Genomic DNA, 16,264 nt, shown 5'->3' with positions numbered 1-16,264 from the left:
AAAACAAAAAAGAGAAATGATATTTTTATTTTTAAATTAATTTTATTTTTAAAAAAATAAATAATATGAGAAATTTAATATTTTAATAACAAATTTGAACTTGCATATTTTAAAAAATTGAAAAAAAAAAAGAAAACTAATATTTCAGTCTGATTGAATTCTTTTACTCTCAGTCTCCCACTTTAAAAATGGAAAAGAGAGTTGTTTGATTAACCAAAATCAAAAATCTCATCTCATATCATCTCAACTCATTATTATAATTTTTTTAAATTTTTATATAAAATATAATAAATAATCTAATTTTTCAAATCTTAATATAAAATTAATATTTACAAATTATATTATAATAATACTTTATTCTTTACCATTTAAAACATTTCAACTCAATATGTGTAAATACTTCGTGTAATGAACCAAAAGTTTTCGGAGATTAAAACCTACTTACAGCACAAATCAAACACAAGTTGATCAGGGAGAAATAAATATTATTGAACCAAATATATAAAATCCGATACGAATGTTCATCACGAGACTGGATCCAACAACAAAAATCGATCTCTCAGAAAACTAAGCTCATCAGAAGACAATCAAACTACCGAGAATCACAAATAAAGGCATGCATAAGCTCAAAATGGCTCTGTCTCTGTTTCTAGAAACCCCGTTTTTTCCGCCCGAAGATCCAGGGCTTGGAGCACTCCCAGCAGATCCAGGACCAGGAGCAGTACTCCCAGAGGGTCCCGAAGCAGCGGGTAGGAGCACGACTAGCAGCCGCTGCCGTAACCAAGTTTAGGGTCCCCATGGCCTTGAGGTTCTCCGCATTCCTGGCGTGGTCCGTGGATCATCGGATAGCCGCTTGGGATAATGCCCGGACCCACCTGCCAAACCTGGTTCACCTTCTCCGTCTTCGCCGGCAGCTTCCATTTCCCGTAGATCGTGATGATACCGCTGGATTCCTCCGCTTTCAGGTCCCAGACAGGGTACGAGAGGTTCATCCCGGACAAGCTGATATTGTAGGACTTGATGTCGTAGGTCTGGATGGTCACGGCGCTGCTGTTGGGTTTGTAGGCCAAAAGCGCATGGGAACCTGCCATTCGGGTTGAGTTGGGGTTGATCGCCCACGCAACCCAGCCGCCTGTCTTGGCCGGAGGGGCAATGAAGGTCATGGACAGCGACGAGTTGGAAGCGTTGAAGTTCCAGTGGAGGAAGGCACCCAGGTGCGGGAGATCGGTGCAGTTGGGGTAGTCATTTTTGTTCTTGAGCTTCTGCAAAGTGCAGGTCAGTGACAGAGCCGGCGAGACCAGCAGCGCCGTCGCCAAGACCCCCAGAATCACCGCGAACTTCTAACAGAGCCTACCCGTTACCGAACGCAGAGAGAGATCCAAGGAAAGATTTCGAAGGAATGGGAGGCTTTGCTAGTTAAAGACGTCTTATCCTTGTGTTTGGAACACGTTCTATTCACATGGGAGGTGAATGCATCAATAGATGAAAGTCCTTTTGTAACATCTATATATGAAAAGATGAGTGAATAGATAAATATTTTAGCCTATATATGAAAAGATGAGTGAATAGATAAATATTTTAGCCACGCAAAAATTTTAAAAAAGTATATTCAATTTAAGGATTTTATAAAAGTATACTCATGGTTTGAAATAGTTCATTATATTATAAATTTCATTGACTTTTTATTATAAAGTTGATATAGTTAATGTATTACATAAAATTATGTTAATTTATAAATTTCTTTTTATAAATTTCTTTTTTGTGATTGTAATATTTCTCGGATGAATATATGCCCATTAGACTTGTCTGGTAGCTTGACGTTATTTTATTTTTTAGTTTTGCTACTCATCATTTCATATATTTACACATTTTTTAAAGTTTTATTTATGTTAAATTAATTAAATTTTTCTACTTATCATTTATATATCACATACTTACTAAAAAAAATTGAATATGTCATATATGATGTATAATGTGCAATGATGAATAAAACTTTTATTTATTTTCATATGAACCTAGAAGAATGGCTCAACTTTCAAAATCATCATTTTTGCGTTGTTCGACATACAGTCTACTTTAGAGGACTATCCCAAGAGCATTATTAATGGATTATATAAATACAAATAAAATGGATAATTTGGTTAATAGAATATGAGAATGACCTATATTGGATAATCCAAATATAAATCAAAATGACTTTAAGCTACAGTAAACTAGCTCTTGTGGTTATATTTGATATTTACAGTAGTTAGACCAAAATATTAAAAAATAATTTCTTTCTTCCATAAACACTCTCTCTCTTCCTCTGTATTATCTCTTTTTTTATAAACACTCTCTCTCTTCCATATATTTAATATTTTATTATTATTTTGGTTAATGAATGAATAATCTAATGTGAAAATAAGTTTGGAATGAAATAGTCAAATGTAAAATTATGTGATATTATGCAAATTATGAGTTTGTATTTGAATAATCAAATTTGAATGCTCTAAGGCTGAATTGAGCGAATTGTCCCAAATTTTATCATTGGATTGACTAAATTATCCCTCTTTCCAATCTATCTAAATCTAGAGAAATTGATTTTTCCCTCAATTGTGGCCCTCGACCCAATCTCTTCCACCATCAACGGGACGATCTCCTTCACCATCGATGGAGTCACATACTCCATTGCCGACGACTTCCTTGGCCAACATGCTGCAACAGGTAGACCAACATTTCTTCCCATCTATGCATACTTGATGCTGCGAATCTTTATTAAAAACTATAATTTTCCATCTAATTTCACAACTGATTGTTGTTTCTAACTATGAATCAGTTATGACCAAGTATAAATATACCAACAAATCTCCTGCACAAAAAGTAAAAAATACAACTCTTTCTATTGAATTTAGTACATCCCATAAAACTAATAGATAGAAAGTTAAAAAACAACAATGCTTGAAAAATGAAAAATTTTCTTACACCCTACAACACTGCTTGCAAACCAATAGATAGAAAGCCTTCAAATTTCCAACTAAAAGTTGAAAGAATCATAAATTGTCAGCAATCTCAATCACCTGGCAAGCACCACAAGCAAAATTCATAAACACTCAGGTCACTTAAACCAACAAATTCTATAATCAAACATAACAAGACCAACACTATTTTCCATTGCTTGCAACCAAACAAACCAAGTTCACATTCTCCTTTAAAAATAAAAGAAATTCAAATTCAAAAGGTAAAATGAGAGAAAGTCAAAGTTTTAGAAATTCCCATAGGCAACGCTGACATTTTATGACTCTGGCATAATCGAACTCAACCCCAATCTTGGAAAAACATTTTGCCAATAAGAAAGTAAAAATAGAAAATAAGAGATCAACGATAAGTACGAAATTCCTTTGATACACATTGGTGTTATAGCTGGCCTGGATTGCTCTGATGATGCTAATCATGGGACGAGTACAGGGCGAAGGAAAAAAAATATTTTTTGATCAGTAGCGATGCCTAGTTGTGACGGCGTAATGCCAATGCCTAATGGAGATGGCACAGTGGCGATGCCCAGTGGAGATGGCGAAGTGGCGATGCGCAAGAGGTTGGGCGTTGGTTCTCTCTCTACCCTTCTCCTTGCAAATCATTCGGCTCTCATGCGTTGTTCTCTCTCCACTTACACTTAAATGAAATGCTCCCGTTTCATTCAGGCCTGCAAAGCAGTCCTCGTCTATGGACTGCAATAAGAATTATTATGGCTAATGACTTGATACTACTTTGTCTTTTGTGAAGTTAGATCTATGACGGTTTTGAAGGATGGCTCGTGATTTTTTGTAATGTAATTAACCTTATTTTTCGAGCTTTCCTCAAACTTATGTACTCTGAATTTTTTACGAACTCTGTAATATTCAAGAGAATTGAAATAAGAGTAATAACAAGTTTCGCATAGTGATGCATAAAAAAACGCATCTTATTTAAAAAGAATATGCTTTTTTATACATTTTTAAGGTGGGATCTATTATAAAAAAAAACACTATACTCATGCACAATGATAATGAGATAGACATTGAAAGAAATTTGAAAATACAGGTGTTAATGTGCATTTTCATCAATAGGCTAGAAGAGGAGAAGGATCCCCCCTGATGTGCTAAGGGTGGTGCTTGGGCTCGGGTCATTGATATGTGGACCCTGTGGTGCTAGACTTGGACGAGATTCATGCAAATGGCCATGGTAGTGAATAGTAAATGAATGCAAGAAAAATAGACATACAGATTTACGTGGTTCGACATTGGACTTATGTCCACGGGAGTTTGGGGATGAGAGAATCTACTATATGAGCTTGGTTTACTGTCTCTCGGGGTCTTTCATCCTCACTGTATAGTAGATTTATATATTGTTGTTTCCAGTCTAGACATTATTGCAAGACACCGTGTCTGAAGGTTGAATAAGCCTTCCTGAGAAGTCTCTCCAAAGTCTGGCCAAGAGTCTATCGAAAAGTCTCCCCAAAGTCGTCTATCCCTCACCTTTTTATCTCTTTTTCTCCCTTTATGTCACATCACCTCACCTCATGTCTTTTCCCCCATCTCCCACCTGTAAGCCTGACATTGCTTCATTTCCTTGTCCCATACCCCTTGCTTTCTCCCCTATCTTGTTCTCTAATGAAGCCCCCTTGGTGGGCTTGGGCTTTGAGGGCCCTTGTGGGCCTACGACAAAAACCCCACATAGCAGATGACCACGATTCTTAAGGGCAATTTTGCTCAAAAGCTGACCTTGAGAATCTTCAGAAATAAAATATGCATTTTACTTGACCCATCCAGGTCCATTGAGAAATAAATTCTCGTAACTGGTTTTCATCCTCCGTTCCTCATTAAGCAATAAAGATTTCTGAGCTGGAATTAGGCAGGACATGGGGTTGACCGCGTGAAGTGCAACCATGCAGCCTGTCTAGGCGAGATAAGAAGGAGATAGCTAAGCAACTCATTGAGGCTGAACTTGCTCCGAATCTTTAGAGGCGACTGAGTGGCCCGTTAAGGCAAGGCTCACCCAAACAATCAAAGGGGGGTCAAGCGGTGTGTAAGCCTAGCTGGTCCAAATGCGCTGATGGAGGACAAGCAGCGTGTAAGCCTGGCTCATCCAAATGCGTTGATGAAGGACGAGCGGCTCATAAGCCTAGCTTGCCCAATTGCACTGACGGAGGACGAGCGGCACGTAAGCCTAGCTCTCCTCGGAAACTCTGTGGAGGACAAACGGCGCATAAGCTTAGCTTGCCTCGTTAACCCTAGCACTAGGCGAGAGGGGAGTCAAGCGGCACGTAAGCCAGAACTCGGCCAAATACTTTGAAGGAGGCTGCGTGATAAGATCATGTGCGCCTCGCTGACCTTCGCACTCGGCAGGAGGGGCCGAGAGGCATGTAAGCAGGGCTAGCCCAAATACTTTGACAGAGGCCGCGCGGTAAGATCCTATGTGCCTCGTTAACCCTCGTGCTCGATGAGAGGAGGCCGAGCGGTACGTAAGTCGGGCTCACCTAAATTCCCTGTGTACATACTACAAAATTAGAGCCCATATGTACATATATTTTATTTGACAATTACCAATCTGTCTTATCGATTTGGCGTGGTGGGACTCTGGGGTCTTCTTGGTTGGTACAGTCTCGCACTCCACCGAGGGAGAGGTTTGTCATTCACTCAGGGGAGTATTCCCTTGTAAGAGCTTTCCTGTGAAAGGAGAGTCGCCTCAGCAGAGGTTTGTCATTCTCTCAGGGGAGCTCATTCATTCCCTTACGGGAGTTTTCCCTCGCGAGGAGCAGCGCCTCGGGAGAGGTTTATCATTCCCTCAAGAGAGCCTTCGTTCATTTCCTTACAGGAGCTTTCCAGTGCGAGGAGCATCACCTCAAGGGAGAGGTTCTTCATTCCTTCAGGAGAGCATTCCAATGCCCGAAAGCATTCCTACGTGAGGTGCATTTCCTCAAGAGAGGATCGTACATTCCCTCAGGGGAGCATTCCCTGAGATGAGTTTTCCCGTAAGAGAAGTATCGTCTCAGGAGACGTTCGTCATTCCCTCAGGGGAGCATTCCCTTACGAGAGCTTTCCCATGCAAGGAGCATAGCCTAGGGGGAGGTTCGTCATTCTCTTAATGGAGCTTTCCAGAGCAAGATGCATTTCCTAAGGAGAGGTTCGTTCATTGCTTCAGTGGAGCTTTTGTTTATTTGCCGATAGAGATTCTAGCTAGGGCTTTATAGCTGGAGTTCCTCATCACAAGTAGCAATTACGTTAGCAAAAATAGAATTCACACAAGTTTTGAGGAAGACAAACCGAAGTATTTCAGCCACCGTAGCTGACTTTTTGCTTAAGTGAAATTGACCGTTACTGAACGCTATTTCTTTTCCTTCTTGATTTGCTTTGCTTCTCTATTTTTCTTTTCTTTTCTTCTTCTTCTTCTTCTTCTTCTTCTTCTTCTTCTTCTTCTTCTTCTCTCTCTCTCTCTCTCTCTCTCTCTCTCTCTCTCTCTCTCTCTCTCTCTCTCTCTCTCTCTCTCTCTCTCTCTCTCTCTCTCTCTCTCTCTCTCTCTCTCTCTCTCTCTCTCTCTGAGTATGGCGGTTGATGTCGGATGCTCGCTTGTTCCTGGTAGGGACTAAGCTTGTGGTGGAGTGTTCTGGCCGACAAGTTCTTCACGTTGGTACTATTGTCTTGGTGTCTTCATGGTGGTCTCGCTTGTGCTGCCCTCAAGCCTTCCTAAGGATTCCACTCGGGCTGCCCTTGAGTCTTCATGACGATCTCACTCGCGCTGCTCGTGAACCTTCTTGGTGGTTCCACTCGCTCTGCCCGCTAGTCTTCGTGATGGTCTCACTCGTGCTACCCGTGATCCTTCATGGTGGTTCCACTTGCGCTACCTGCAAGTCTTCATAGTGGTACCACTCGTGCTGCCTGCGAGCCTTCGCGGTCCATGGCAATTCTTCTCGTGAGTTTTCTTGAGCTCTTCTACATGTTAGCTTTCTTCATTTTGTCCACAAGCTTCTTCGTGGTGGTTGTGCCTGCAAAGATCGTCCGTAGGCTTTCGTGGTGGCTATTCTCAAGTCTCTTCACGGTGCTCGTGCCGCTATCGGTAGATCTTTCCTATGGTTCTTCACGGCTCTTCACCATAAGTGCGGTTATCCTGCTTGCGCTATCCATAGGCCTTTTACTATGGTTGAGAAGCAGTGTTAGGCTGGCGCAAGTTCTTCACGTTGTTACTATTGTCTAGGTGTCTTCGTGGTGGTCTCGCTTGTGTTGCCCTCAAGCCTTCCTGAGGATTCCACTCGGGCTGCCCTTGAGTCTTCATGACGATCTCACTCGCGCTGCCCGTGAACCTTCTTGGTGGTTCCACTTGTGCTGCCCGTGAGTCTTCGTGATGGTCTCACTCGTGCTACCCGTGATCCTTCATGGTGGTTCCACTCGCGCTGCCTGCAAGTCTTCATAGTGGTACCACTCGTGCTGCCTGCGAAATCCATGGCAATTCTTCTCGTGAGTTTTCTTGAGCGCTTCTACATGTTAGCTTTCTTCATTTTGTCCGCAAGCTTCTTCGTGGTGGTTGTGCCTGCAAAGATCGTCCGTAGGCTTTCATGGTGGCTATTCTCAAGTGTCTTCAAGGTGCTCGTGCCGTTGTCGGCAGATCTTTCCTCTGGTTCTTCACGACTCTTCACCATAAGTGCAGTTGTCCTGCTTGCACTATCCACATGCCTTTTACTGTGGGTGAGAAGCAGTGTCAAGCTGGTGCACGTTGGTGACGTATGTGGTACTGTGGTCGCAGCGGTCCATGGCCGTTGACTAAGTATGCACTATCGTGGATGACTTTATGACTGTAATGGCGGTTAGCAGCCCTTTCGGTGGAGGCAAAAGACGCCGGCGGGCAAATGGTGGCCGTCGGCGTCCTCCCTAGGCCATGCCGTTGATAGGCATGGCTGTTGCCCGTGTGCAAAGGGTGGGGCGCATGGTGTGCACCACCCACAAACCCCGCAGACAGGGGGCCACTTGGGTCCCTACCAAAAACTGCTAGCGGTTGAGAGGGTATCGTCGACGGGTCAATTGGGCTCGTGGTAGAAAGTTGCATGCTCCTACACACCTTGTCGCTTTGTGGTGCATGTTGCCCATCGTGGCCCAGCAGCTGGGCACGACCTCATGGGAGGGGGAGCACCCCACTCCAGCCAAAGGCTGTCGGCGGTCCGGCCACTAGACCTCCCAACAGGCTACCGCGAGCACCCGTGAAGAGTCGTGCATGGCATTGTATGTGCCATGTATGGCTCCCACGTGAACTGGGCACTATGCACTTAAGTGCACAATGACCATGCACAGTTCCTAGTCTAGACATTGCACATAAAAGGTGCAATGTGCTTGATCGAGGAAGCTCACACAATCTTTTTTCCGTAGTGATATATATATTTTTATAAAAGTAAAAGTGAGAAAATCGGGAATACTTATCTGAAGAGCTTCATATGTTCTTTGGAGATTATCGAGCGCGCCAGGGAGTTGTCCCTCTTCCTCTTTCTGGTGTAAAAAGTAACTCTATTCCATAGATGACGCCAACTGTTAACGTGTATTTTCGTCAACAGGTCGAAAGAGGAGAAGGATCTCCCCCCGACGCGTCGAGGGTGGTGCTTAGGCCTGGGTCGGTGATATGTGGGCCCTGTGGTGTTGGGCTTGGAAGAGGTTGTGTGGACCCCCGGTTAGTCCAGTGCGGGGTTACGGTGTCCATGCAGATGGCCATGGTATATGAATGCAAGGAAAATAGAGAAAAATAGACACACAAATTTACGTGATTCGATACTGGGCCTACATTCACGGAGATTTGGGGATGGGAGAATCCACTATATGAGCTTGGTTTACAGTTTCTCGAGGTCTCCCGTTCTCACTGTACAGTAAAATTATAGATCATTATTTCCGGTTTAGATATTATCACAAAATACCGTGTCTGAAGGTTGAAGAAGCCTTCTCGAGAAGCCTCTCCGAAGCCTAGCCAATAGTCTATCGAAAAGTCCCTCCAAGTCATCTGTCCCTCCCTTTTTTATCTCTTTCTTCCCCTTTTTTATATCACATCACCTTACCTCATTTCTTTTCCCCCATCTCTTGCATGTAGGCCTGACATTGCTTCCTTTCGTTATCCTGTCCCCCTTGCTTTCTCCCCTCTCTTGTCCTCTAGTGAAGCCCCGTTGGTGGGCTTGGGCTTTAAGGGCCCTTGTGGGCCTACGACAAAAATCCTCCCTAACAACAAGATTCAAGCACATGCACGACATACAGTATTTAATGTGATTTGGTAACTTACCTATGTTCACAAAACTGTAATAAATTTTATTTTAAAGTAGATTACAGTCACACATAATGAGTTACAAAAGCTTCTGTCTACTCACATAATCTTAACTCTCTCTAGGATTTTTCTCTCACAAAAGTGCTCTACAATGTTTGCATCTCACTATTCCCTCAATCTAATGGATTATGAACGTAAACATAACATATATATAGCGAACGGCGTTAGAAACCTTATTTTGGAAAAACATGAGTATTCACTCGAATAAGTGTCATGTGTGCTGCGAGCGAACAGTCAATCCAACATTACCTCAAGTGGAATGTCAAGCGTGCCTCGAGCGAGCTTTTTATCCAAAATTTGTTCAAACCAAGTGTCGAGTCCACCTCAAGCAAACTCACTACCAGAGGTTCATTCAAGCACTAGGTCGAGCAACAATCGAGCGAACAATCTATCTGCGCCTCTTCCAATTCACAAAACCAATCAAGCTCCATAATCCAATATGACCTCTATTGTATAAAGAGACGATATAGAATTTATCTATTTGAAATTTGTACAAATCATTTATATTAAAATAATCATAGTTAGATGGAGAGTATAGATCTTGAATCTCGTATAGGTTTATCATTTTTACTTATAAAGAAGATGCATATAGAAGCACGAATTACCATTATTTTGGACAAGATCTTATTCAATACAGTAAACTTGATAATATTTCCAGCAGTAGAATAATTTCAGCTTCAAATAATTTATAATTGATCTAAATGTAGAAAGACTGGACAGCTAGATATACTCAAATTTGCAACTCTATCAAACCAAGCAAGTTGGCAGGATGCCCCAATCCTAGCTATTTCCATCTCAAGTTTTCTGACGTGTTATTAATTTCTAAATTCAAAGACAGAGTTTCTTTCAAAGGTATTGATGTTATAATGCTAATAGAGCATTCACATCTTATTTTTCATAAAATTTTCTATAATTTAGTTAAAAAATACATTTTCTAAAATTTTTTCTTAAATTTTACTTATCTTTCAAAAATCTCCTACATCACATTTCCTATCATTTTTTTATTCTATTAAAATAATATTTTTTTATTTTTTTTTATTATATTTTTCTCTCACCTCCCTTTATAAACTTAATTACAAATAATTTTATAAACTTAAAATAATAGTTTGGGGGCAAACAGTAGATCTCATATTTGAGAATTTACTATAATAATTCTATCCATTCATCTCAAAATAGAAAATGAGATGAGAGTAGTTTGAGATAAATTTTTAAATATTTTTTTAAATTACAAAAAATTTGATATTTTAAAATATGGATGAGAATACTCTAAAGGGATATCTTTACAGCTACACGGACCGAGTTGGCAAGGGTGATGTAAAGAAAGAAACATGGACACGACCTGTGCTGCATTCATAGCTCGTATTCGATGTCACAAGAAATGTGCCATCGAAATTAATATGCAATGCTGTCTCTTTGTCAAGACCTACCTAAATTTGTTTTTATGTCTTTTTAAACTACAGATTTAATTCGAATTAAAGGGACATTGGTAATTACCATTCAAATAGTATGAAGTCAGGATGATGTCAATTTTACGTAATGGGTACGTAGCCCTTGCGCTCCAGAGTGCAGACTGAACAGAATTGGCCGTGTAGGAGGCTTCAGAATTTTAAGTCAGAGTCAGCCCAAGCTTTTTGTCTTGGACGGGAGCCCTACATGCTGTACCATTTCTACGCAGGATGCGATGAGGACGTGCCCAGTGATCAAGAAAACGAAATTACATTTGCCCCAAGTTACACGCATTTTTTTAAATAAAAATAAAAATAAAATGGAAATTACTTTTTTAATCGCTATTTAATATTACTTTAAAATAAAAATCTTATAATTTTTTTTAATGTTTTTGCATTCGAATATTTTTTAGGTGAGCTGCCCTTCTGACCGGTTGGGCTGTTGTTGGGCATTTAACAGCCCTCAATTAAAAAATGACACTTAGGAAATTTTATATTATACACACTAAAATTGGTTATATTAAAAAAACCTAATTTAGGAGAACTTGAGAAAGAGAGAAAGGAACTTCATCTTCTTTCTTCAAACCAGTCTGCCACCGCACCAAACAAGGTTCATCGCCTCCACAATCGGAAAATGCCGTCACACCACCAAACTCTGTCGCATCCATGAAGCTCTATCTCTCCCATGAAGCTCCATTGCCCATGAGCTCCATCTTCCACCAAACAGAAACCCATTTTAGGAAAAAAATACATGTTGTTGTCCTTTTGCGAGTGATTTCAATCCCATGGAAAATGACCATTGTCATGAATCACAACACTTCCCATTTTTCTACCATTTCAAGCTCCTTTTTTTTATTTATTTATTTTTTATTTTAACGAAAGTCCAATAAACAAACTGAAGAAAAGCACGGTAACAAAAAATTTGATCGTTCAAGGAGAAGACTTGGTAGCACTTCTAATAGAATCCCAAATCTGGCCAAGCCCCACAAGAATATGCACATGACACTCCCAATTCCCTGCAAAGTCAAACTAGAAGCAACCCCAATGGCGAAAGCCTCCCCGTACCCAAGCATGACACTCACAAGTCCTCTCTGTCCTAGGTAGAGGCTTCTTGGGAGTTGAGCCCTTGGGACTCATGGTGGGATACGAGTTCTTGTGGGATAGGCATAGGGGTGTAAAAAAAAATCGATAAACCGGTAAATCAGATCGGACCGAACCAAACTGGTGGCATTGGTCCGGTTCCGAGGTTGGTTCGGTCCGGTACCGGTTTTAATTTTCTTAAAACCGGTCAAAATCGGTTCGGTTCTAATTTTTCTTTTTCTAAAACCGGACTAGACCGATTTATATATATATTTTAATTTTTTAATTATATATAATATTTATATATAATATATAACTATATATAAAATAGTTTTGTACTATATGTTAAATTACTAATTAATATAATATTAAATTTTAAAATTTTATATCATTTTACTTATTGTATTAATAGTTATATTATTATTATATAGTTCATATTAATAGTTACACTTATACTATATCACTATATATTATAATATAATATAATATAATATATCATTATAGTCTATAATACCGTTATAATATATATTATAATATATTACAATATATTATCATTATAGTATTATATACTATAATATACTATATTATATAATATATAATATAGTACATTAAAACTGGTAAAACCGGGTCGGAAATCGGTAAAATCGGAGTACCGGTTTAGGAGGGTAATCGGTTTTGAAAAATGCAAAACCGGTACATACCGGTTCGGTCCCAAATTTTGTTCAAAACCGGATCAAACCGGACCGATTACACCCCTAGATAGGCAGCTTTCTCTTCTGGCTGGCTGCGTCTTTGCCCAGTAGGGTTGGAGGAGGATGGATTATATCTGAGAGAGAGGAAGGAAATTTTTTTACGGGAAGGCAGATGATTGAAACGAGGTAGCTTTTTTTTCACAGCATGAATTGTAAGATGGTAAATGAGATGTAAAATAGAAGAGTTACGTGACAAATATTTATTATTGGAAGGTTGTTATTAAAGAGAGAGCAGATATGGGAAGATATTCTCTTTTTGGGTGAGTATGGGTGACTATGGTCCAAGTCCATCGCTACCACATGTGATATCATGGAAAGCTAATAAATAAATAAAAAATCGACAGTAATATCGTACTTGGCTATTGTTTTATATGTAGATTCGAATCCGAGATATCTAATTTATAAAACCATGTGAAAGTATATTTTGTCGATAACCAAATATCTGAAGTGGTGTGTTTTGTTCATTATTCATACATATTTACTGTGGTTTTTTCCTCCAAAAATGTTATTTATTTATTTTCTTAAATTCGATCATTAGCCATAGCTAATACCTTAAACAACCTGGAATTTCAATTCATGGTTTGTAAAATGTTAGATATAAATATTGCAAAATGGATAGATTCTCTGTTTGAAATTAAGGAGTCTTCAATTTTAATAATCCGAAAAATGTACCCTTTTTTCTTTCAAATTTTGAAACGTCTGAGACGTGAGAACTGTCAACTACCAAACACGTCTACGAAAAGAGTGTCAAATCTCTAGTTTACCAAACTGAAACGACTACTTGAGCTGATATTGAGATCTATCTATATTTTCTTATGAAAAGGAGAGGTTGTTTATTTATAGAGTTTTGCTACATACAAACACAATCGTGCACTAATTTGTATACCAATACTGATTTATTCATATTTAAAATTTAAATTAACACTGTTTTCAATAAAATTTACTTTTTGACCAATCACATCACATTGGTGCACAGATTAGTACATAATTATGCTTACAACTATATTTTTCCTTATTTATATATCTTTTTCATCAGCTAGAAAAGAAATCCTCTATCCTTTTATGTCATGAATTTCGGTAAAATCCTCAAGAAAATGGACAATCCAAGACCAAATTTAATAGTGCAGACAAAATAAAGAAAAATAAACCTCACATCTTGTTCAGCATGGAGAGCTTCTAATTCTTAACAAAGAACCAGATAAGAAAACGAAAAAGAAAAATGATATTTTTAATTTTAAATTAACGTTATCTTTTTTAGAAAAAATAAATAAATGAAAAAATTATTTTTTTAATAATAAATTTTATCGTGTGAATGATGAATTCAACTCCCAGTCTCCCCACTTTAAAAAAGGAGGAGAAAGTGAACAACTACTTCGTGTAATGAACCAAAAGTTTTCGGAGATTTAAAACCTACTTTCAGCTCAAATCATACACAAGGTGAGGGAGAAAAATAAATATTATTCAACTAAATATACGAATGTTCATCACAAGACTGGATCCAACAACAAAAATCTCTCAGAAAACTAAGCTCATCAGAAGACAATCAAACTACCGAGAATCACAAATAAAGGCATGCATAAGCTCAAAATGGCTCTGTCTCTGTTTCTTGAAACCCCGTTTTTTCCGCTGGAAGATCCAGGGCTTGGAGCACTCCCAGCAGATCCAGGACCAGGAGCAGTATTCCCAGAGGGTCCCGAAGCAGCAGGTTCAGAAGCAGGACTAGAAGCCACTGCCGTAACTAAGTTTAGGGTCCCCATAGACTTGAGGTTCTCCGCATTACTGCTGACGTCGTGTATTATCGGATAGCCGTTTGGGTGAATGCCCGGACCCACTTGCCAAACCTGGTTCACCATCTCCGTCTTCGCCGGCAGCTTCCATTTCCCGTAGATCGTGATGTTACCGCTGGATTCCTCCGCTTTCAGGTCCCACACAGGGTACGAGAGGTTCAACCCGGACAAGCTGATATTGTAGGCCTTGATGTCGTAGGTCTGGATGGTCACGGCCCCGCCGTTGGATTTGAAGGCCAAAATCGCCTGGGAACCTATCATTTTGGTCGAGTTGGGGTTGATGGCCCACGCAACCCAGCCGCCTGTCTTGGCCGGAGGGGCAACGAAGGCCATGGACAGCGACGAGTTGGAAGCGTTGAAGTTCCAGTGGAGGAAGGCACCCAGGTGATGGAGATCGGTGCAGTTGGGGTAGTCATTTTTGTTACGGAGCTTCTGCGACGTGCAGGTCTGTGACAGAGCCGGCGAGACCAGCAGAGCCGTCGCCAAGACCCCCAGAATCACCGGTAACTTCAAACAAAGCCTACCCATTACCGAACACAGAGAGAGATCTAAGGATAGATTGCGAAGGAATGGGAGGCTTTGGGAGAGGAGCAAGAGCAGTGGTGGATCTGATCTCCTTTAGATTCGGAGGAATATATATATAAGCAAAGTATGAATACGAAAAATGCTTGGCTGTGAATCGTGACTTTAAAAGGCAGTACATGTGAAATATCTGACATAAGGGGAGGTGAGGATGTAACGAACTGAAAAAGTGACACGTAGCAAAATTCTTCAAAAATAGCACGTGGCGTGTTGTGGTTGGTCGTGGTTGACTCCAAATTGGCGCACAGCATGTAAGGACTTTAGCGTGCTTTAAATTGATTAATTGCTTGTTACCGTTGAAGACTAGGAAGGTGGAAGGGTGGGTGATGCCGTGATAATGTTCACCCACGTGCGAACTGTATGACTTTATACAGGATTACCACATTTTTATCTAATTTTTATCTTATTAAATAAGATATATTAAATTTATCACTATTGGATAAGAAATAATCCTCTTATAAAAAATTATCGAATAGTAATAAATGTGTTACATCTTACATAATAAAATAAAAATAAGAATATAGTGTATAGAATTTTTATATATATTTATTATTTATGTCAAATATACTACGATTTAAAAATATTTTTTTATTTAATATATAGAAAAAATATATATTCTCATGTGTAATATACACCTAGTAAAATACTTATGTGATATATAATTTAATTTAGAAAATAAATTTTAAATATTATAAATTAAATACTATCATTTAAGTAATGTAAATGATATTCCCTATACATTGATATGAAAATATAATAATTCTTACAAAAATATTTATATATGGGAAATACTATAATCACAAAAGATATTTTATTAAAATAAATTTACAAAATGATATAGCTTACGTAATATAATCTTTATAATAAAAATAACTTTATAATATAAATATCATTAAGTCACGTTAATTTAATAATAATAATCAGTATCCAGAACATTTTTCTTTATACATTATTGTTTTTAATTAATTTTGTAAGGAACTGAGTCAATGACTGGGATTCCCCCCAGCTGAAAAGGTGGGCTTAAGATTGCATTTTAGTGGAGAGTGGAATAATCAATCCACTGGGAATTTTGGCTCTTTATTTTATACGAACCACATGTGATTTTTACTTGCTTTCATGCTTCACCCTTCACGTTTCAAAATAAATTCTCTATAGCTAATGGGAAGGAAATCTGTTTTTGTTTTTTTTTAAGTATCTAATATAATTTATTGCAGAAGTTCAGCCGAATCAAAGCAAGTGGTGAATTAAAATTAAGTAAAATTATTCTTTGAACACACGTTTCCCAGACTTCAAGATCTAGGATTTAACAAAACCC

General features: G+C 39.0%; 1 protein-coding gene across 1 annotated transcript; it reads right to left on the bottom strand.

The window, feature by feature from the left end:
• Positions 1-470: 470 nt before the first annotated feature.
• On the bottom strand, positions 471-15,013 carry LOC122292844 (auxin-induced in root cultures protein 12). Its single transcript, XM_043101389.1, has 2 exons — positions 14,060-15,013; positions 471-519 (listed from the first exon to the last, which is right to left on the bottom strand). Exon 1 carries the CDS (start codon positions 14,893-14,895, stop codon positions 14,113-14,115), a length of 783 nt encoding a protein of 260 aa, XP_042957323.1. The 5' UTR covers positions 14,896-15,013; the 3' UTR covers positions 471-519; positions 14,060-14,112.
• Positions 15,014-16,264: the final 1,251 nt, after the last annotated feature.

Source organism: Carya illinoinensis, chromosome 13, assembly GCF_018687715.1.
Source record: "Carya illinoinensis cultivar Pawnee chromosome 13, C.illinoinensisPawnee_v1, whole genome shotgun sequence".
In the NCBI taxonomy this organism is placed as follows: Eukaryota; Viridiplantae; Streptophyta; class Magnoliopsida; order Fagales; family Juglandaceae; genus Carya; species Carya illinoinensis.
Note: the sequence above shows the minus strand (reverse complement) of the source record. Positions and strands in the feature narration are given on the sequence as shown.

What these genes read in the sequence shown, in the direction of transcription:
- LOC122292844 (XM_043101389.1), bottom strand. Translation starts at nt 14,895, where the DNA reads ATGGGTAGGCTTTGTTTGAAGTTACCGGTGATTCTGGGGGTCTTGGCG.